Below are 22,382 nucleotides of genomic sequence, written 5' to 3' on the forward strand. Positions count from 1 at the left end.
TTGGTGTTGAGCTGGTTTGAATTTTAATGAATGAAAAGTTGCTTGAATCGGAAGGAAGAGAGGTTAGGAGCCGGAGGCGGCATCCGGGGGCAGACCGGAGGCCGTGCTGGCGAGCCCCGCCCGTCCGTCACCCGGCTGCTTTGCTATGCTGGCTGGCTGGCAACGGGAACGCTGAACGGAACAGGCACGGGCACATTGGGCGTGGTGGCGGGGTTTTGGCTCAGGAGTCGCGAGCCAGGCGTTGCCATGGCGACCGATCCAGTTACGCACCGATTGCCACCAGAGGGCCAATTCATTTTGCAAACCGCGGTCTCCAGAGCTGAATTTCTGAGAGTTTCGTATTTTTTAAAAATTCAAAATATCTCGGCCTTGCGGTTGCCACGAGATATCTTCGCATCGGATGTCAGAATTCTTGAAAATCTGAGCTGCTCGGCGGACGCCGTATTTAACCTCATTCGAAAATTTGGCGGTGGTTCTACTCAATTGGAGGGAGGGAGAAGCTATCCGATTGGTGCTCGCAGGACACACTGCTTGTGGCGGGGGGTGACGTCATGGCTTGGCTTGGCTGCCATTTTCTGAGCCAGTCCAGACAGAGCCGGAGGACGCGCAGCTATGACAAGCGAGGAGACCAAGACGGCCCCCGCCGCCCCCGCTGAGCCGGAGAAGGCCCCCGAGAAAGAGACCAAGGAGGCCCCGAAAGAAGAGGTCAAAGAGGAGGTGAAGGAGACGAAGGAGCCGGTGAAAGAAACGCCAAAGGTGCACAAGACCGACTTTGAACAGGACATCGTGTACCTCTACCAGTTCAGCCGGACGCCCTTCCTCCCCTCGCTCTCGCCCTACTGTCTTAAGGTGGAAACTTGGCTGCGCCTCGCAGGGTTGAAATACGAGGTAGGTCCCGAGTTGGGTTTCTCTCATAAATCGGCTAAAATTGGGGCCTGAAAGCCCCGGGCGAGCCGGCTAAGGGTGCCGGGAGGGATGGGTGGGCGCGCCCAGCAGCCTCTTTCCCGGCATGAATTCTCGGCTGAAAGTCGAATAAATTTCGATTGCGACTCGCATTTGGGTTGTTTGTGCCGGGTCAGCGGGTTTTTCGGGCGGGCGGCGCCGATTTCGCCGGCAACGAGGCCGTGACGAGCGAATCGTACCGGTTATTGCCCCTCGGCCGCCGTCGCAATTGTCCCCTGCGTCTGCTGCACTTAGGGGGCTGCACAACCGGTTGTTACCGGTTGGGGTGGGACACGCCCTTGCACCGGTCTTAAGCCCCTTTTTTGTTCTCTGCTCGTAGAATGTGGACCACAAGATCAAGTTCCGCTCCAAAAAGGGCCAGCTGCCGTTCGTCGAGCTGAACGGCGAGGAGATCGCTGACTCCGCCATCATCATTAAGGAGTTAGGCGCCAAGTTCGAGAAGGACCTGGACAAGGACTTGACCAATGAACAGAGGACTCTGAGCCACGCCATGATCTCCATGATTGAAAATCATCTTTTCTGGTGAGTTTGTGTCTTTAGAATTTTTAGATCATATTTAAAAATTATGTATTCGCCCACTGCAAAAATTACAGCTGTCAACAGATGGCACCACCGTTAATTTGACATTTTTGGTAACTTGCTGTGATTTCTTGGTGCTGTGCATATAAAGATTAAATGTATTATTTTACATGTTGAAAACCAAAATCAGTTCAGACAAGTTAAAGCATTTTTATGCTGTAAATTAATGCTCAGCAGCAAGATTTAATCTGATTTTGCAAGTACCAGAAATTTGTAAATGAACAGGGGCGCCATCTATTAGCTGCTCAAATGGCGAATTACGTAAACAAACATTTTTGGCATGACTTATAATATGTGCCTCTTGCAGAATTGCCTCTTTAAAATTAATTATTACATGTCTCGTTTTCAGGGTGGTCATTTGGTGGAGGTCAAAGAATCCGGACAGCATGCTCAAAGGCTACAAGCTGAACCTGCAGCAGGCGATGGGAACCAAAATCCCCAACGGAATCCTCAACTTTATCTTCAAGTTCAGCTTCTCTCGCAAGGGCAGCAAGAAGGTTAAGGCACAGGGCATCGGCGTTCACAAACCAGAGGAAATCCTTGAATTCGGCAAAAATGACCTTCAGGTTTTATCCAACCTGCTTGACGACAAACCTTTCTTCTTTGGCGACGAACCTACCAATGTTAGTTAATTTACAAATTAGCAATGTGCATTGTTTTTAAAAAATAATTTGTTTGCAGCTCGATCTTGTCGCGTTTGCGAATTTGGCGCAGATTTATTTCATTGATAAGGAAGTGGACTACGCTCTACGCGACTTCATGAGTGAGTCGTGTGCCAACCTGGTCGGCCTGGTGAACCGTGTCAAGGAAAGGTGCTTCTCCGATTGGGATGATATGTGCACCAACCTGGACCTGAACTCGCACCTGCCCAAGCCGCCGCCAAAGGAGGAGGAGAAGCCCAAGGAGGAGGAGACCAAGAAGGAGGAAACCAAGGACGAGAAGGAAAAGGACAACAAGGAGAAGGAGGAAAAGGAGGAGAAGAAGGAGGAGGAAAAGGACAAGGTATGTTTAAAATTCCTGACTATGTTAAATCGGCACTATGTACTATGTTAGCATTCAAAATTTTCCTGTCACTAAAAAAATGATTCTAGGCTAGCCTTTTCGGCACTGCCAAATTAATTTTTTTCATCAATATTTATAATAATTTGAGCCCTAATATAAACAGAGTTAAGTGAAAGAAAAGCAAACACAGGAATTTCAACTCTGCAGAGTAGAAACACATTGCATCTATTAAATTTTTTTCGTTTTTGTGCAATGTTTCTGCAACGTAGAAACGTTGCGTCATTTTAATTTTTTCTGTTTGTTTAAGATTAACTATGTTTCCTCGATCTCAAATTTAAAATTGATTAAATCTTGTTCAAAATTTAAAAAAAAAATCCATTTTGTAATTTTGTTGAAGGCGGAGAATGAGAAGAAGGATGATGCTGAGAACAAGGAGCAAAAGTGAATGCTCTGCGAGAACTGATGCAACAGCCGGCAGCCTCGGCCGGAGGCGCGGCCGCGGCCGGCCCCCGTCCGCGGGGGCGGCGGTGGCCGATGCCTCCGCTTGCCGCCTCATCTCCTTTTATATCAGACATTTTTAACGAGGAGGCCAATTTTTGTGTAGCTTTTTAAGATTCCCGGCGCGGTGCCCCCCGTGTCGCCGCATGGCAGCCCCCTCGACCACTTGGCCCCTCGCCACTCGGAGGAGCACGGGGTCGCGGGGGCGGAGCGGCCCCGGGCGGGCGGCGCGCCGTCATGATGCATTTTGTAATGAAGATTGACGATGAGAGAAGTTAGTGTTTAAGAATATTTAGTCACATGTGGTATTTTTATTTTATTTTTGAGAGACATGATTTTATGAACCGCTAAGTAGATGATACTCTTTAATTTTATCGCTATTATTGATTAAGTATTACTACCATTACTACGACGATATAATTATTAATTAAACCAAAAGAATCTCATTCCCGACGACTCGGTGCCCCCGAAAGTCCTCCCTTCTCTGTCTAGCTGTACGCGCAAGGGGCTGGAGGGGGGCGGGGGCGCGTTTGGCTCTCTTCTCTCATTGTTTGGCAATACTCAGCCCTCGCCCCCCACCGGTCCTTTTCTCTCATGACACGGAAACACACAACACACACAAAACTCATGCTACAATTTTGTGTTAAATGTACGCAAATTACAACTCGAAAAGAAATAAATAATAAAACCAAATTAAAATCTCAATTGGAAGCCTCTCATTGCTATGATTACGATTCCCTGCTGGGGTGGGCGGCCGGAATTGGGGTGCGCTGAGCTAGACGCCGGCTGGCTGCGAGGCGAGGGGTGGGAGGGCAGGGCAGTCTGGCCGGGGTCTGGCGGCACCTCGTAGACAAATCGATCTGACCGGTGCCAGCACAGCTCCCTGCTCAGTGCTCTCACGGCCGACGCGATCGGGCTTTCCTGAACAAAGATCTGCTCTTGCTTTGTGCGTGACTGTCGAATTCCTTTTTTTTTGCTGCTGCGGTTGTACGCACATAACACGAAATAGTCATTAGATTTCTTTCACCAATTTTATTGCGTGAAAACAGCAAGGGGAAACGGTGATTCGCGTGCGCACGCCTAGTAATTATAAGAGCAATTTTGCTCCGAAATCGAAACCACAAAACGAGGGAGCGGACCGATTACGATCTCGGCCTGCAACCCTCCTACTCGTACTTCGGGTGTGGTTTGGGTGGGGGTGGGTGCAAATGCTGCTACCGCTCTCGATGGATTTTTCCTCTTCGATTGGCGACCGACGCGCCACCTAGCCCCCGACGGCCGCAGCCGATCGTCGAGCGGGCCGAAGGAAGCTTTGGCTAAAATATTATCGATAGATGAAAACAAACTATCGATATTTCAATTAAACTTTGAACAACAAAAACCCGGGAAAATTCAGTGGGCATCCTCGAATTTGCACAATAATGATTCATCCGGTTTTTCTAGAAAGAAGTTAGAATTTTATAACATTTTCTAAACTGCTACAAAATCTGATCCAACACATAATTTATTTCGGCGGTAAAACGTAAATTTTGTGTAACACTTGCGTAAAAATCTGCAACTAGAATCGCAAAATCTATCAAATTTGTGTTTTGGGTAACAATTAAGAACGCTGTGCATTAATTACTGGCTATAGAAAATGTTTTGGTCTATTTTGTTTAATTTTGAAACATTTCGTCTACATTTACTCTACAAAATGTGTGCTGTAATCAAATCATTATAGGACGGTGTAAACAGTCAATTTTCAGATATTGCCCAATTTCTTGTAATTTAAACAGTTTTTCAGTGGATTTCCGCTTTTGTTTTCGATACGTCTCGTTAGAGCTATCCAACAATGTTGTGCGAATTATGAGCTAAATTTCCTTCCATACGAAATGAAGCGCGATTTTCGACAAAAACAAAACGGCTTACAGTGCTTGCCGCATAATATTAACATGCAAACTTTTGAGCCGATTTTCTCACCAATTTCAACAGCAACCTGGGAAAATACTCTATTTCCGAATTAGAGATAATAATTCAAGTTAAAATTAAAATGAGTTTTAAAAAAATTCTTTTCTTTTCAATTTTAAATATCGAAGAGTTAAAGTCGTATCGATAAGTACCACTTCGGGCAACGGGCTGCCGCTGCAGCTGGACTGGCTGCTGCCGCTGCTGGTTGGAGACGGAGGGCGTGGCAGCAGGAAGGATGTTCAGGTACACGCACGCCCTGGTGTGCAGGGTGCCGGTCGCGTTCAGGACGCGCGCAGAGATCGACCTGGAGGAGGCGCGCAGACAGCATGAGGCGCTGTGCCGGCTGCTGCGCGAACTCGGCGTCGACGTGGTCGAACTGCCGCCCGACGAACTGCACCCTGAGTGCGTCTTCGTGGAGGACACAGCGGTCATCTGCAACGGCGTCGCCCTGATCACCCGCCCTGGTGCGCCCCATCGACAGGGAGAGGTATACAAAATTTTTGTGAATATAGAGCCCTGCCGTAATTTCATAAACCAGACTCTTTTTGCTGGCCTCTCTTCTCGGTCGATTATCGATTTTTTTTAGGGGTGGAAATGGTAATATGAGATTTTTGCTGGTTTACCCGTAGGTGGACACCGTCCGTGCCGTTTTGAAAAAGGAACTCGGGCTGCCGATCGTGGAGATTTCAGACGAGGCTGCCAAACTGGATGGTGGAGACGTCCTTTTCACAGGTCCTTATTTTATTTTTATAATTGATATAATAATGCATCATTGGGGCCAGCCCGCATTGGCGCCTGTACCACTATAAATCATCTAAAAATTATTGCAGAAATTTTCATTGAAATCTCTTTAGTAATTAATAATATATTTTCCTCGCATTCAACTTTTTATTGTCAATTTTAGTTAACAGTTAAAAATTATTAAAACGTAATATATTTATTTCGTTATACGTTTATATTACCTTTGTTTTCAACAACGATTCTGTGTTTTCATAAATCTGTTTTTCCTTATCTCCTAAGCGATTAAAAATTGTTAATTCAAAACTAGCAATCTGTTTTTATGCAACGCGCGCAGTTGGCGTGATTCGGAACTGCAGAGGTAAAAATCCAGATTGGGATTTAAACCTCGCTATCACTTTCAGGCTATATGTACCTCCATTTAAGTCAATGAAAAAAATAATTTACCTAAATTTCAGCTTTTATTATGATTTATGATAAAACAATTTTTGTAGTATGAAAATATTACGAGAAAATGTTTGTATAACATATATAATATTATATATAGAATTTCATCCGTTTTGAATATGCTAATTTTTTCTCTACGTTAAATATTATTAAATACTTTAAATTGTAAAAAGTCCCAGGTCAGGATGAAACCTTTTTTCGGAATATTAAACATGATCCACTAATAATTGATTCTTCTCGTTGTCTGGATACCACATTGCTTCTTAATTGTGCAAAAACTATTTTAAAATCAATTTTGAATATTTTGGTAATGACTGTTAATCGCCAAGATCGTTGAATCACAAAATGTCCACCTCTGCGTATTCATGTTTCACATACTATATAGTTCAAACGGAAGAATAAACTTTAAGTCATTTTGCTGTAAAAATGCTCCTGAAATATTCATCTGGAATTTCAAACCATAAGTTTTACAGCAAATTTCAAATTTTTTAGTAAAATTTATTTGAAAAAAGTGCAATCTACGCTTTTCTAAATTTTATTTTAAATATTCACTCACTATGAAGCTAAACTGATACACGTCACAAGCTGATTCTAATTTTGATTAAAAGAAAAGATAATTTTTTCACAGGTCGAGAGTTTTTTGTGGGCCTTAGCGAGTGGACAAACGAAGCGGGAGCACGCGCCCTGGCTGCATCCTTCCCAGAGTTTTCGGTGACGCCCATCAAGGTGAGCCCTGGCGTTCGACTAGAAGGCGGCCAGCAGGGTCACGCCCTGCAGGTGAGTGCTGCACGTTCGCTGCACTCAACGCCGCCGCACCCTCCCCCGGCCTCGCTTCCTTTCATAATCCTGTCCCCTCTCGAGCCCCCTGAATTAACTCCGAACCTTCGGCAGGTTTCCGAGCCGCGCCACCTTAAGGCCTTGGTGTCCATGGCAGCGCCGGACGTGCTGTGCGTCAGCAAGGGCGCCGCCTCGCAGGAGGTCTTGCGCCGCATCGAACGAGAGGCCTCCTTCAGCTACCAAACGCTCACCGTACCTGAGGACAGCGCGGCAAACGTGCTCTCCGTCAATGGCACCCTCATCCACCGCTCCGCCGCGGAAGCACCAGAAACCTGCAAGGTTAAACACCGTTTTATTTTGAATTTTCTGATAAGAAGCTCTCAAGAATGTCAAATCTCTTTTCTAGATTTTTTATTCTTAAAAGATTTTCTAAATTAATATTTTAGATCTTTCTACGTTAAATATTAAAGATCTTCTATACAAATTCATATCTTGAAAAAAATCGCAAAAGTGCAGAAAAAGTGCAAAAAAATTTTTTGCGACTCGGTTGGTATTTCCAAAAAACTGAATTAAAAAAACGAATTAAATCGTATTTGTTTGACGATTTCTTTAGAAAAATTGCCTTGAACAAAAACCACGAGTCAATAATAATGCCTTAATTTCGGCGATACATACCTGAAAATTTCACTGTAAATTTCCCATGCCTACGATTCATTTCATGCAATGGAAATTTTCCTCCTCTCATTCTAGCATCTTGAAGGAAAACCAGAGCTGCAGCGGCGCCAACTTTCCGTCTCGGAGCTCGCAAAAGTCGGCGCAGGACTCTCGTCGTGCTGCTTACTTGTGCGGCGCACTCGCGCAGCACGCACGTTTTGAAGGGTCCAGTAGAACCCTTTGTGCCAATTTCCTGTGATTTTTTTCGCCTCCTACGCACCCCACCCTCTGTGTCCTGACCTGCGAAACGCTTGTGCAGCTCAAGCAATTTTATTGCTCTCTTTGACCATTCCGCGCGACGCTCTGTCATCTCATGACAATTACAAATGTTTAATTTTCTTAGCGACAAAGACATTTTTTTAGATTTTTCACCAGATTATATTTATATTGTACATTCTGCCATTGCTGCATTGTATTTACATGTAAAAAGCATACATGAATTAATCGAAAACGTGATCTGAAATGATGATATTATATTGTGAGATATTAAAAACTGATAAACTGCATATCTTTTGTGTTGGTTTTATTTGCTCCAATCCCCTTATTGTCATGGTTTTGGCTAGAGTGTCTAATTTATTTTAGATGAGCAGGCCATAGTTGTTGAGTTACTTCTCCGTCGCACTTAATTTAAATACAAAAGAGACAGCAGACACCCTAGTAAACACAAAAACAATCACGTTTATATCAAGCTTTTCCTTATCTAGATAAAAAGTCCTGGTCAACTAATTTCGGCTACCTGGTTGGACAGGACGCTCTTTAGAAAAACGGGGGGAAAAGCTTGATATATACCAAAGCTGCATTTAGTTTCAACCGCTTTCAACCATATAATTATAATGACCTTATATTGTTCTGACTTTACTAGCATCTATCAACAAAGTTCCCGAATGTTTGTTTCAGTAGAAACCAAAAATCCTTTCATCAATCAATTATTATCATGCCTCATGCCCTTTTAAGATCAAGTGTTTTCATTCCACCCGCCCAATTACACGTTTCCACTTCTAAATCCGTCCAATACTCGACCTTTCCACCCGCTCAACCGGCCGTGTGGTCGCTACTACCCAAATTTATTACTTTTTTGTGCTTCAGCTAGACTTAATAAGTCTAAAAAATTGGAAGTTCGAAGCATTTTTATGTCGAGGGATTTGTGTTAAATTCTAGTTTAAAAATAAATTCGCATGGGTGATAAAAATTACTAAGAATTTTCATTTTTTAATCCAATGAATTTGCGATTTTAAAAGATTACCCTCTCACTTAAAGCGCAAAGAGACCACACTCTGCTATTTTTGAAAATGTGACGTAATTTTTAAACAAATTTTCAAACCATAAATTTTGTATCAAAGACATAATATATATGCTTGCCACTTTATTTGCAAAAAGGAGTAAAGCCATGCTCCACGCTTCTAAAATAAGAGCAAAAACGCCTGCAGAACAACAAGTTAGACAACCGGCTGAACGTGCAAACATTGCGGTTCAATTTCAAACTGCCATCGCAGGCGATCGCAAGCTAAAAAAAGTTGATGAGATGACAACTTATATTATGTCTGATACAAAATTAATGGTTTGAAAATTTGTTTAAAAATTACGTCACATTTTCAAAAATAGCAGAGTGTACTGTATAATATGGTGTAAGACGAATAAATAAATTAATGTTCAAGTTCAGAAATCCGATCAAAAAATTAAAATGTAAAATTTTTTCCGGCGAAAGTTAACATTTCTAAGTTTTTGTAAGATGATTATTTTTACCAAAAAAGGTAACGGTGTATATGTATGATTGGGTATTAAATATTATTAATGGTGAAGTAAATCTGAATAAAAGTAAATTGAAAAGTTTAAACAAAACAAAATAAATTTAATATACATCCTCATTCCACAAGGTGTTTTGATGAGTTAAAATAATTTTTAGTATTTCAGTACAATTAAATCTGTGAAGTACTGCATGATTTCCTCACTGTGCGATTTGTTCAGCTGGGCAGATTCCCGGACAGAAAAGCAATCGAATGCCACGAGCATATTGTTGCACTGCTCGACCAGCCACTTACACATCCGCAGGTCCGCGTGCTGGGCTGCCAAATGCAAGGCATTCATCCCTTGTCTTCCATCTTCTTTGATCATTTCAGAATTCTTAGAGTGCACAAATTGGGCGCTTTCGAGTCTATTCTTGATCACAGAGTAGTGTAATAAGTTGAAATCCTTTAATTTTACACGAAGGTTGGCGCCGAGCTGCAGCAACTTTTCCGCTACATTGACGTTACCTTTAGACAAAGCAAAGTGCAAGGGATTTATTCGGGTGTTACCGTCAACTTTTAGCCCCTTGGAGACGTAGAACTCAACGAGTTGCACCCCATGTATCCTATTAAATCCCACGTAGTGAAGGGCAGTCCCTTTATTTTTCGTTCCACACTCGATAAGCGGATCAACGCCTAGGTCAACCAGCCATGAGTTGGTTTCCAGGTCTGCGTACTGAGCTGCGACGTGCAGGCTGCTTTTCCTGTTCTTTCCAAGCTCTTTAACCATTCCTACGTCCCTTGCGTGTATGAATTGGGCGCTTGTCAGTTTGTTCCATCTCATGCAGTAGTGGATGAGAGTGTTTTCCCCTATTTTTACTCGCAATGACTCTGCGTTGAGGTCCAATAGTTCCTCCGCCACCTCAATGTTTATCTCGCTCAAGGCGCAGTGAAGAGGCGTTTCGTCATTCACACTCCTTTTGTTAACATCAAGACCAAGGCTATCAACAAGAAAGTGCACGATATCTTTCCCGAATGACTTGTTCTTTGACGCGTAATGAAGAGCAGTGTATTTTAAATTTCTGCACTCGGAAGTTGCGTCGGCGCCTTCTTTTACTAGCCATTTGCACATAGCAACATCAGCGTGAGAGGCTGCCAGGTGAAAAATGCTGAATTCTCCGACCTCATTGATAAGGTTTCTATCATCTTGGTGCACACGCTTGGCGAGCTCTAGATTATTCTCCACGACAAAAAACTGCAGCAAGTTATATCCGTGATCCGAAAATTGAATCAATTCTTTAGCGTGCTGAAAATTTCCTGCCCAGACTGCGTAGTGAATCGGTGTTTCGCCGTCTCTATCTGTCGCGTCCGTTCTCAGTCCACGCTGGACGAAGAAAGAGATTAGGCCAACGCCGTGCTCCTTGTTGACGGTGGCGTGGTGCAGCGCCGTAGCACCAAACTCTTGGCACTTAGCGCTGACGTCTTGGCCCTCATTCAGCAGGCGGTCACAAGTCTGTACATCGGCGACTGATGCTGCCGCCAGTAACTTGTTGATGACGAATGAATCCATTTTTTCTTGTTTCGTCAGAATGGCCGAATTGACATACTCAATTATCTTCAGGCCGTGCTGCTGGTTCTTGTACGCGTTTTTTATAATGCGTTTGCGAATTTTAGTTATGTTAATTTTAGTTCTCGCCACAAGCCAGCGGAACGTTTCGGCTTTGGCGAATTCCGCCGCGAGGCAGATTTTTTCCTCAGTGAAGTCATCGATAAGTGAGCGATTTTTTTCATCCAGTTTTTGCACGATTTTCAGCCATTTAGGAAAACTGCTTATCCCAATTATTGCGCAAGAAATCGCATCCTCTCCGTTAGCATCGCTTGCAATGTTGAAATCAAAGTCAATCAAATAGCTGGCTATTTTGGCCGATCCTCTTAGCAAAGCGCAGCGCAAAGCGGTGTCCATCATTTTTGAGTCCATTTCATCAAGCTCGATCTGATCTTTCAAAAGGTAAAATAAATTTTCCAGGCCTGCAGATACAACTTGTATGAAAATCTCTTGTGTTGCATAATTGGTTTTGAATGTGTCAATCACAGATTTCTTGTAGGGCTCGTTGGCCGATACGAACATTTCAAGAGTTTTTAGGCATTGACTTACATCTCGTTCTTGTTTGAACCCTACTTTTTCTTTCAATTCTTGAATGAAGTGCCTGCCTATTAAGAACTCGGCATAGCTTTTGTGAGCAAATGTGACGTTTTCGCCACTGCTGCTGACAATTGCTGAGGAATTGATGGTTTTAATGTCTTCGGGCATTGAAATGCTACCTTCGTTCATCCATTTCGCAGCAACGTTTTGTAGCAATCTAATCAATTCCTCTTTTTGCTCTTTTTCTTGGTGCTGGTGCACTCTATTGCCCAAACTCATTGCGATAGTTTTATTGAAAATCTGATAAACGCTTTGCGCTTTTTCGCATTGGCAAATCATGCTTAAATAGAAAGGATTTTCTGTAACCCCAGGAATCTTAGAGAATTTTCTAAGCATATTCTGGTAGTCCATTTGGGTTTTTGACGGTTGATATATCCTCATTACATCAATTTGCTGCTTCCCCGTCAACTTATTGATTCCAATTTGAGTAATTTTGCGCCTCTCCAAAGCTTTTTCTACAGTTCTCTTCTCTTCGGGTGCTGTCGTTACGACTACCGGACATCCGCACTCGGCGATTTCCTTCAAAATATTCGAAATCCGATCGCGATGTTTTGGGCAGACTTCTTCGAATCCATCCAAGAGAATCATTGGCTTGTTTCGTTTTTGCAAGAGTAGTTTAACAGCATCGTTGGCCGCACTGGTGACTGTTGCAAGAAGCGATACCAGGCCGCAGCTTTGCCCTTTCGAAGCGAAGAAGTGGTGGAAGCGACTCAGCTGCACCAATATCACCTGCCTCTTATCATACAACGATTCTCTAAGACAGTGGGCGAGTTGGAGCATAAAGGTCGACTTTCCCATGCCGACTGCAGCGGTAAGGAGCCAAGTTCCACGGCTGCCTAAAATATTTATCAGCAATTCATCATAGTTCTTGTTTTCGTTATCCAGTTGAAAAGTCGGCACGACGAAGTGGCGCGGCAATTCAGGAAAATCTAGAGAGAATTGCATCGTTGACGCCATCAGAGCCTTGCCGTTAGCGGCCATCAGCACCCTAGAGAACATCTCCTGCAGACTTCTTCCACTTCTCAGCTCGTAACTCTTCATTGTCTCAATGAGTTTGTCTGAAGTACCTTTAAACATGGTCACCGGTATTAAAAATGAACTAAAAATAAACAATTCTAGAAAATAGAAAGTGCAAATAAAATCGTTTTTTTAATTAAGGTAAAATGAACTTTAGCTTATTGTGCCCGCTTTTACCAAGCTAAAGAGGCAATTAAAAGTATATAATAAGCAAATTTGTATTTCCTTTACAGCTTCAAATCAGATTTAATGTAATTATTTTTATTTTAACTTCAATTATTTCTAATTAAATGATCATACGAATTAAGTCATATTTTTATTTAAAACATGTTTAAAATTCATAATATACCTTTTTAACAACTATATAGTTATTATTACCTTCATCACATGAGACCAAAGTCAGCCAACTGCTCAGATGATACGCGTTGCTTGCCTTTTGTTAAATAAAAAATATTAGTTCACTAAAATAATTTTTTTATTTGTACCTTTGTGTGCATGCAGTCAATTTTTGTGTTTGAATGTGTCGGCTGATTCAAAAAGAGAAATATTTTTGGTTTGCCTGTCATAGTTTCTTCTTTGACAAATTTACAAACTATCTCTCCTATGGTAAGTGTCTTCCCCTTAGCCATGATGACGTTGATTTTTCCTTCATCATCTACTGCGATTCTCGCGAAAAATACTATCATCAAACAGCCAGGGATATCCTTTTTGAGTTTAACTATCAAAATATAATATTTTCAATTTAGAATAATATACACGATTTGATATTTTTGGTACCTTTTGAGAGAAAGTCGGGATTTTCTTTGGCAATGTTTCGCAGGGACGTCTCAAACTGTAGGTAGTATGTTAGTGCCGAGTAAAGGTTTTGCACTTGTTTGCTTTCATGCGTGAAAAATATCATAGCCCTGCGCATTGGCAGGCTTGCAGATTTTCTCTCCCAAGAAAAAAAATACTTCAAATGCCTTTGGGGTGTTACTCTGTATCCAGGATGGGCATCTTTTTTCGTGCTTGAAGGACTGGAAAATAAATATATATCAGTGAAAAGGAGACTATGATATTTTACCCTGTGGAAAAAATTGAAAGATTTGTTTTTTTTTTCAGTTTCCCATGTTCAATGAAATATAATTTAAAATCTGGATTTCATTTTAAATTTTCCAGAATAGCCTCGTGTTTGATAAAAATAAAATTTTAAAATTAAAGATTTGATAATAAAATTACCATGGCTGAATTACGAGTTGACGATGAGGATAGAGGTGGAATTCCGGCGTTTGAAAATTATGTGAGAAAGTAGTGTTTGAATTTTCATGAATCTGGTGGTGCACAATTGTAAGAATGTCAGCGAAACACGTTTCCCTCTCTAATTCATCAAACACATCGCAAGTACTTTGCACAAACCAGCTTCCTTTTCTTTTGCCTTTATCCTCTCTGTTAGCATATTGTGCTATAAAAAACTGATATTAAGCAATAGTATACCAATCAATGATGATACTTACTTTCCACAGTCGACGAAAAAATAGCCAGATTTTGATCATAATTTGGGACGAATGAAACTTGTGTTGCCTTTTTTACATCCTCGAGGGAATTGTTACTGTAATTTAGTGAACCATCCTCTACTTCCGCTGATCGGCAAGGCTGTTAATTGAATTATTATAAATTGGTCATAAGATATTTTGAAAAATTTCATCTTTTACGCCAAAATTGATGAATTTGAAACAACCACCAAAGTTCTTGAGCTGCAACAGTCTGGCATAAATTTCTTCCCTTTTGAAAGTAGAATTTGGATGTTCTGTGAAGATGATCCCTCCTTCGCTTCCGTGGGACAAAATGTACATAATAAAGAGTTGAGGAGGCGAGGAAGCATCGAAAAGCCTCAGTAGCTTTTTCTCTGACGATATTAGATCGAAAAGGTCCTGTTTTCGTGGAGAGGCCCACTCTCGAAAAGAGCAGTTTCTCTTCTCTTCGAAGGTTTGTCGTAATCGATCCACATCCTCCTCGTTGCCTTCCCTTTTATCATTTTTTAGATTTTTAAAGGCGTAATGAACCACTAGAACGAAAACGCTGAATTTTGAAATTGTATTACATTAGTTTGAAAAATCGGTCCAAAATTAATTGAATCAAACCTTGTCAATATCTCTTTCGTCCCATTTTTGTCTTTAAAATATCCAAGCTTCACGGGACTCTTTTGAGGCATGTTGGACTGAAACGTCTAATTTTTGTTTGCCAAACTCGGGCCCCTTACTTTTGATGTCGTCATAAGAAGCTAAAGCGCGCCTCTCTGCACTCTCCAGGTTCAAGATTGAAGCAACTGACGAAATAGCTGAGGATGAAAAATGCAAGAAATTCCGAACATTCTTCCGAGCCTTGACCTCTGTTTCATTAATAAAATATTGCGACACTAAATTTCTTGATTTTTTCGCACCCGAACAATAAAAAATATATTTTAGAAACACGTCCTTTGTACTGTACTTACGGTAACTAAAATTCTTGGTGAGTTCAAAATAGAATATTACATTCAGAGTTCTAAGAACGGCATACAATAATTTAGGTTGTCAACTCGGCCGAAGCGTTGTCTTGAACTTAAAAGTTTCGATAAACACGGTTATTTTTTACCAGTTTTTATGACTTTTCTATATCGCACAGAGATAGCAGAGAAGTAAAAGTCCTATTTTTATCAGTTCTCTTCAGCATAGATTTTTTGCGGACTTAATCAGAATTCAGATCAAAGGTACACGCACAAAATTTAGGAATATTTTTGGTTCATATAATTGAAATCACTTGTGAAGTAATAGCATTAAATCACACATAATTAAAAATTAACACATTTTCATTCCAATAAGAATAAGCAAGGAATATTTAGATGCGTCAATCCAAGCCAGAAGACTCAGAATCTACCTGCGTTTCTTAGTTTTACACTACCAGGTGGTATTTAATAGTTTCAGATGAAAATTTGAGTATGAAAGTCTTTAATATTTGATTTATCTGATATTTGTAAATTAGTAATTTTTATATCATTATGTCTTAATCTAACTTAAAATAACGGTTTGTATACCAAACTTATAATATTTCAAGGAACCTTTACAATTGAATAATGCTAAAATTTCACTTTTTGGTAAAAACCATGAGGTGGATTTTTACCACTAAATACCAATTGGTAAATACTTGCGACCATAGATAAAAAAACTGGTATTTTTAAGTAAAATATACCTTTAGAATTTTCCAAAATTTACACAGGTTGATTTTAAAACACCAACCTCCGGTTACGTAGTCATCCAAGCAGTATAATCTGTTCACTGAATGGCTTTTTTCTCTTGCATAGAGATAACAATTAACTTAGAAGACTTGAAGAATTATACAAATAATTTTGCTAAGTTAAGAAATTATTTACAACTCCCACTATTCCGATAACACCTTAAAAAGTACAGGCTAACGGTTAACTGAATCTCTAATGCATATTTCGTAAGCGGCGCTATTTTCGCTACTCAATAAAATAAAGGTGTGGAGAGAGGATGTAAAATCGTCTGATAAGATAACAAGATATTTTGCTATAAGTGCTTCAGCTCTCATCCAATTCTTGAGATGCAATGTTGAAAAAAAAAACTCTGATGTGTTCATTCAACTGAAAGCAATGCACAGAAAAAAAATTAAAGTTGTAACATAATAATATAAACTATTTTTATTGGCAGACCTAACTAATTTGTTAGTTTATTTCTTTAATTTAGTCCATTTATTTATTTCTTTCATTGATAATTAGAGAAAATTTATGTAATACAATTCTTTAACAATTAGGAAATTTTACAAATTGATTATATTTTTCATATTTTTAGGATATTATCTCGATTGACGGCTCAGAAGCCTAATTTCCCCCTTTCATTTGGCGCCATCACCACTGAAGTACCGAAGAATGTCGCCAGATATCTACCTCATCCATTTATTGCAGCTGAGCCCTGTTGGCCGACCAATGAGCGAATGGAAAGCAGGTTGGCAACCAATGAGCGCGCTGCTCGTCTTGCCGCCTGTCACAGCCGCCTGCTCGCTCAGCCGTTCAAAAAAGGATCGTTTTCATCTCACGACTGCGAATTTTAATCGGCACAGGACGGGCCTCTTTATTGTTTTCATGTAAAACTTGCCAGAGGCGGCGTCCTCGAGTCGATCCGGCGGCCACCTTAGGAAGGCAAGTGCGTTCCTAGCCCGAGAAAGCGGCCGCTGCGAGTCATGGATGGCGAGTTGCAGTGAATCGACCAGGGCAATGCCTGCGGACTCGATGCAGAAGCTCGGCGACCTCGAGCTGGCCGAGAAGTTGAGGCGAGAGGACCCCGAGCATTATGCCACCCTGGTGCGGATGCACCTGTCCTTCGTGCTCGATCTGGCCGTCGAGGAGAGCGAGCCGGTCGAGAAGCAGAGCGGCAAGGCGGCCAAAAAATGGTTTGGCACCTCCAAGGTCCGGAAGCAGTCCAAGGGTGTGATGGAGGGCGCCCCCCTCACCCAGGAGGGAATCTGCCAGGTGTACCAGCTGATCGAGTTCCTCAAGGACGAGCCCAATATCACTCAGGAGGGAATTTTCAGGCGCAGCGGCAAAATATCCAGGCAGCAGGAGCTTAAGGCGCTGCTCAACCAAGGCCAAGCCCTCAACCTCGATCAGGGCAACTATTCCGTCCACGACTGCGCTTCGGTGCTAAAAAACTTCTTGGCCGACCTGCCCGAGCCGCTACTAACTGATGCACACTACCAGGCGTACTGTCAAGTGGCTGGTAAGGTCAAATATTAATTTTTAAAAACAAAAATTATGGATTAAATTATATTGTTTTTCGTCGCTCAATTTGTTTCATCATGAACTGTCAGTAAATTTAAATCTGGAACATTTGGTCTGTGTTAATGGCAGAATTTCTGTAGTCTTACATTTAAAATTCTCTAATAGGGAAATTTTTTTATGATTGTTTGGCCAGTAATTAAATGTTAAGCAGATATAATAATATGTATTGCAAACCAGTACGGAATCAATATTTTTAATTTTTCTCTAATGTAATATTTTGAATTATTGCAATACGATGAGCTGCAAAATCTTAAAAATGCTCTAAATACATCTAAAGATTTATTTTTCTATGAAGCATCAAAGACATCATGCTACTGGCCTATTATGTATCTATTCCATAAAATCCCTTGCGAGTAAAAATAAAATTTCAACTTTGCAGAAATGTGTTCAACCGACAATACAGAGGCTGAAGAGCCCGTTCGGCTGCTGCGGTCACTGCAGCTTCTGCTTTTGGACCTTCCTTCCGAGAACAAGGCGCTGGTGACCGACCTGCTGTTAATGTTGAACCAGGTGGCCAGCCACGAGGACAAAAACAAAATGTCGGTTGACAACCTGTCGACGCTCTTCACGCCCCACCTGCTGTGCCCGAGGAAACTGTCACCAGAGGAGTTTCACGCCAACTCGCAGCTCATGTCCAGGGTCGTCTCCTTTATGATCAAACAGGGCAACAACATGTTCAAAGTGCCGCCCAAACTGGCCACGGACGTTCGGGCCTACTGGGCTGACAAGGACAAGGTTTGTCTCTGCTAGGGTTGCATTTTTTTGTTTTTGCTTTTTTTATTGGAAATTACTTTTAAATGCTCAAGCAAAGCCGCACCATTTTGTTAAAATAATTCATATTTATGCTTAATTTGCTTTAACAGGCGAAGGAGGAGCATGAGGCTGTGACGACGGTGTTTAGTTTTGTGGACAGGCAGCTGACAGCCGAGGCAAACTCAAGTAATCCAACCGAAGCGGCGCTGGCGCAGCTGTATGCGCACATCCAGTCGTTGCCAGAATCAGCCAACAAGCGCCGCCTTGTCAAGCAGTTTAATAAGGAGAATGGACAGGGAACGCCACTTGTGAAGAAGCAACCAAATGCCAGGAGCCTTGGAGACTCTATCAAGGTTAGTGTTTTTTCTAAAGGGAAAGGTTAAATTTAAATTTCATAATGATCATATTTCATAAATTTTTTCATTGCTATTTTATACACAAGTTAAAATTATCGGTAAAAAGTGCTATTTTAATATATATGCAGATAAGAATTATTGCGTTATACCCCTTGATTTTTCCCTGAAATTCTTACAATTTACCTAAATTGATAAAAGTTCTTAGTTTTATAGAAAATCACTATTTGTTAAAGTTAAACACATACTGTATAAAAATTAACAAAATGGGCTTTCAAATTTTAACTCTGAGTGTCTCTCTATGACCCATGATTTGATTTCAATTTTAAAACTATTCCTCCTCTTTCTCAGAGACACATTTTTACCAAAGCTTTGAAGCGATACAAGCAGCAGGAGAAGAGTGCCTCCGCCGACGACCTGCTGAAGGTGAGTCCTGTTTCTCACAAAGTAACCCTTAGGATTCGACGGTTTTGTTTTTCGGCGTTACCATTGAATCCGTGTATAAAGGTGGAAATTTTATAATTTGATGATTTAGTGCTTTCTTTATACCTTAAGTATAATGGCAAAAATTTCAAAATTGATTAAAAATATATTTTTGCTTAAATTAGCTGAAATATTGCCTCTAGACATTGTTCAATGAGACGAATCGATTGGTGGATCATTTTTGCTATATAGGTAAAACCTAATAATTCCCATAATATGGGTTTGTTCTAGATTTTGTCAGTTTTAATTAATTATCGTAGATAATAACCAAAACATAACCAAACATATTCTGAAAGCTGATTGAATCTATTTTTAACACGATGGCAAACATTCCTTTTGATATTTTTCCCCCTGAAAAATTAATCTGTTCACATTAAATCATTTCGCCTAAAACTCAATTGTTAAATTGTTAGTTTGCCTAATTCCGCTACAAAAAATCCACTTCCAGGTGTCGAATGAGGAGAAGAAGACGGAGGCGACGAGCAAGTCTAGCCTAAGAGTGAGCGATTCCGATGCTTCCGTCCCTGATACTAACCCTGGCGCGTCCGGTGGTGAAAGCGCCCCGACGCCAAACACTAACCCTGTCTCCTCCTCCCCGCTCTTTAACACGCCGTCGCTGCGCACGGCGTTCAATAACAAATCGGTCTCGCCCATCACCATGTCCGCGCAGCGAATGCCCAGGTGTATGCAGGTAAGACTGGTGCAGCAGCTGCCGCACGCTGGACGTGGACACCTGGACACTGCAGGGCGCTCGAGGTCGCATGTGGGGCACCGCTCTCTTAACCACGCACGCTGCTTTACCCTTTTTTCCTTCCCTCGTCACTTAGAGATTAGTTTCAATTGGATCCCTGCAATTCCTTAGTATTTCTTGTTTTCTAAGTTTTTTTGGCATGAGTTGATTTTTCGTGACACTAGACGTTCAAGTTTTAAGTTATTCTTATGTTCCTTTAGCCCTGGATAAACTCATCCAAATTTTGGAGACAAAAAGGTCCATTAAAGTATCATAATTAATAAATATTTGGGTCGAAAATGCTCTGATCTTGCAAGTATGCACTCTTTAAAGGCAAATGATTCAGGATTGCATTTTCTTACCATTCGGTTTTTTCACTATTGGTTTTCCCTTTTTTAATTTTTACCGATTTCTCGCATCAGAAGTGCAATAAATTAACTTTCTGATTTTCCCCAATAAAAATCCAAAATTTACGGTCATAGGTGTTTTTAAAATCTGCTGCTGAAAGATGCACTGTACCGCCAAATTTATAGATATTCTGAAGAAATGGTTTGTCGTGAAGTAATTATTATCCTTTTTTTATTTGTGTAAAAGTTTAAAGATTTTGTAAGTATCCTCACCTCAGAACGTATTAGGTATCTAATTTGTATAGTTAGGTATTTTAGATTTTCATTAACTAAAGATTTAACTTAATTGATGCTACGCAAAAAATGCAAGTAAATTTGCTTTTGACAGTTGGTAAAAAGATATTTTTCGTTCTTAGATGAATTTAAACACGCCTTGCCTTTACGAAAATTAAATGACAAGCTTTGACTGCAAATATTTCTTTGGAAGCTTGTTTGCCAGGGAGAAAAGCAAGATTAATAATAATATCTGAAGCTCCAGAAAAATCATTATTACCTCAATGAAACCAAGTCTTCATGAACCAATACTGTAAATTTAGGACCGGCCTTAGATAATGACACAAACCCCACGATTTTTTAGTTCAGTATCACGTGTGTTTTATAGCTAGTCCATTATTTAACCACCGTTCCCCTTATTAACCTGATTTATGCATATGGCAGGACGCTATGATGACCCCTCGAAGCCGAAAGCCGGTGTTGGTGCTGTCGAGCTCCAATCTGTCGCCACTGGCGTCGCCGTGGAAGGCGGTGCCGTCGAGCCTACTGCAAGAGGCGGCCGAGGAGGGCGACGGCGATGACACGTCGCTCAGTTCGACCTTCAAGGAGTACCTGCAGAGTCGCAGCGTGCTGACCGCCAGCCCAGTCAGCCTGTCGTGCGACGCGAGTCCCGAGAAACTAAGCAATTCGCTGCTCTACTGCCTTGACGGCAACGACCCATCCGCCGCCTCCACCTCCGCCTCGTACGTCACCACCCTGAGCAACGAGTCCAGCTCGAGCTCTGGATCGCGGAAGCGCGCCTGTGACGACAGCCTCTTTGCAGACCACTCCGTGTCATTGTCGAGCGACTCGGCAAAGAAGAGCACCCTAGAGTCATCTTACTCCTCCACCATGGGCTCCAGCATCATCAGGGAGACTTCCTTGTGACATCACCCACCCTAAAATCCAATTTGAATGTTGGTTTCAAGGGTAATACCCTTGTGTTCAGCCAAAGTTAATCTTCCACTTCTTGAAACTTTAGTAATCTCATTGCTGTTTGAATTATTCAAATGAGCCCTAGTGATCTGTTGTAGAAATATTTTCTGTTTCTCTTCTTCACAGTTCTTTTGTATTAATCCCAACAGCTGACAATTAAAACTATTATAGTGATGACATGTGCCTGAAAAAGGTGTTTTATGATATGTAAAGAATAAATTTTTCGTATATTATGTCAATTAATTTAAGTTTCAATCCAACTCTCCAGCCATAGAATTCAAATTAAACACTTCGTTCCGCACCACACATTCACTCTCATTTTCAAGTCTGTTCAAAATTCGTCTGTAATTAGCTCAGATGACATGTTGAGGCCTCGGTCCTTGAGAGCTGTGGACACGATTTTCTCCTTCATAATCTTTGCCTCCTGCTCTCGCCGCTGGGCGGCCAGAATATCGTCCACGGAAATCTCCTTTAAGGGCAAACTTGCCTCCTTCTCCGAGTCCTTAGGAAACGGAAAAATGCTAATAAGAACCGAAAATTTAAATTGATGAAGCTTACAATTTCGCCTAGAAGCACGACGTTCTCGCCGCGCACAATAAAAACACCTCGCTCGATGTCACCGTACTCTTTACCAACGTGTATCCGCTCTATCGTTCTGTGCAACACAAGATTTGCGAACTGGTCCACCGAACGCAGGTAGCCGATTAGCGTGCGTCCGTCTCGCAGCAAAACCATCAGCTTTTCTGCAAAGTACAAAACAACAATAATTATACTTGATAAACAACTCCTGTTTCTTCGATTTAGCAGCTGATCGATTGGCCTCTCACTCACTATCCAATTCCTCCAGCAGAGTGGCTGTGCCCGGCGGGCAAGTGGGGTTGCTCCCGTCGTTCATAGCAGGGTTGAAACAGGTTGAAATTGGTTCAGAAAGTGAAAAAACGTGAGGAGATGTTCACATTCCGCTTAGCCGCAACCTGGCCGCAACACCAGCATCAGTAGAGTCAGGGCTCGGCACGCCCATTTTTTTGTTGTTTCCATGATTTTTTTGG

The 22,382-nt window shown here is 41.6% G+C and overlaps 5 protein-coding genes across 7 annotated transcripts; 3 read left to right on the plus strand and 2 right to left on the minus strand.

Moving 5' to 3' along the window:
* Window positions 1-562: 562 nt before the first annotated feature.
* Window positions 563-3,747, plus strand: fax (failed axon connections). Its single transcript, XM_065486740.1, has 5 exons — window positions 563-888; window positions 1,283-1,485; window positions 1,892-2,165; window positions 2,224-2,544; window positions 2,942-3,747. Exons 1-5 carry the CDS (start codon window positions 613-615, stop codon window positions 2,987-2,989), a joined length of 1,122 nt encoding a protein of 373 aa, XP_065342812.1. The 5' UTR covers window positions 563-612; the 3' UTR covers window positions 2,990-3,747.
* Window positions 3,748-4,642: 895 nt separating this feature from the next.
* Window positions 4,643-8,171, plus strand: LOC135941337 (N(G),N(G)-dimethylarginine dimethylaminohydrolase 1). Of its 2 annotated transcripts, none has more exons than XM_065486741.1 (5): window positions 4,643-5,476; window positions 5,619-5,721; window positions 6,803-6,951; window positions 7,066-7,290; window positions 7,702-8,171. In XM_065486741.1, the coding sequence occupies exons 1-5, from the start codon at window positions 5,225-5,227 to the stop codon at window positions 7,825-7,827; spliced, it is 855 nt and encodes a 284-aa protein (XP_065342813.1). In that variant the 5' UTR covers window positions 4,643-5,224; the 3' UTR covers window positions 7,828-8,171. The 2 variants fall into 2 exon arrangements, with proteins under 2 accessions (XP_065342813.1, XP_065342814.1); XM_065486742.1 differs by having other exon boundaries at window positions 5,062-5,476; window positions 6,803-6,900.
* A 1,319-nt stretch (window positions 8,172-9,490) lies between these two features.
* LOC135940427 (uncharacterized) lies at window positions 9,491-14,969 on the minus strand. Its single transcript, XM_065485297.1, has 8 exons — window positions 14,730-14,969; window positions 14,301-14,667; window positions 14,103-14,241; window positions 13,828-14,050; window positions 13,387-13,625; window positions 13,095-13,327; window positions 12,988-13,042; window positions 9,491-12,659 (listed from the first exon to the last, which is right to left on the minus strand). The coding sequence occupies exons 1-8, from the start codon at window positions 14,798-14,800 to the stop codon at window positions 9,565-9,567; spliced, it is 4,422 nt and encodes a 1,473-aa protein (XP_065341369.1). The 5' UTR covers window positions 14,801-14,969; the 3' UTR covers window positions 9,491-9,564.
* A 1,685-nt stretch (window positions 14,970-16,654) lies between these two features.
* RhoGAP54D (Rho GTPase activating protein at 54D) lies at window positions 16,655-21,572 on the plus strand. Of its 2 annotated transcripts, none has more exons than XM_065482153.1 (6): window positions 16,655-17,357; window positions 17,799-18,154; window positions 18,283-18,525; window positions 18,877-18,951; window positions 19,457-19,699; window positions 20,803-21,572. In XM_065482153.1, exons 1-6 carry the CDS (start codon window positions 16,826-16,828, stop codon window positions 21,283-21,285), a joined length of 1,932 nt encoding a protein of 643 aa, XP_065338225.1. In that variant the 5' UTR covers window positions 16,655-16,825; the 3' UTR covers window positions 21,286-21,572. The 2 variants fall into 2 exon arrangements, with proteins under 2 accessions (XP_065338225.1, XP_065338226.1); XM_065482154.1 differs by having other exon boundaries at window positions 16,657-17,357; window positions 19,457-19,507.
* LSm1 (U6 snRNA-associated Sm-like protein LSm1) lies at window positions 21,553-22,325 on the minus strand. Its single transcript, XM_065482160.1, has 3 exons — window positions 22,165-22,325; window positions 21,892-22,076; window positions 21,553-21,835 (listed from the first exon to the last, which is right to left on the minus strand). Exons 1-3 carry the CDS (start codon window positions 22,226-22,228, stop codon window positions 21,665-21,667), a joined length of 420 nt encoding a protein of 139 aa, XP_065338232.1. The 5' UTR covers window positions 22,229-22,325; the 3' UTR covers window positions 21,553-21,664.
* Window positions 22,326-22,382: the final 57 nt, after the last annotated feature.

Source organism: Cloeon dipterum, chromosome 3, assembly GCF_949628265.1.
Source record: "Cloeon dipterum chromosome 3, ieCloDipt1.1, whole genome shotgun sequence".
NCBI classification, from domain to species: Eukaryota; Metazoa; Arthropoda; class Insecta; order Ephemeroptera; family Baetidae; genus Cloeon; species Cloeon dipterum.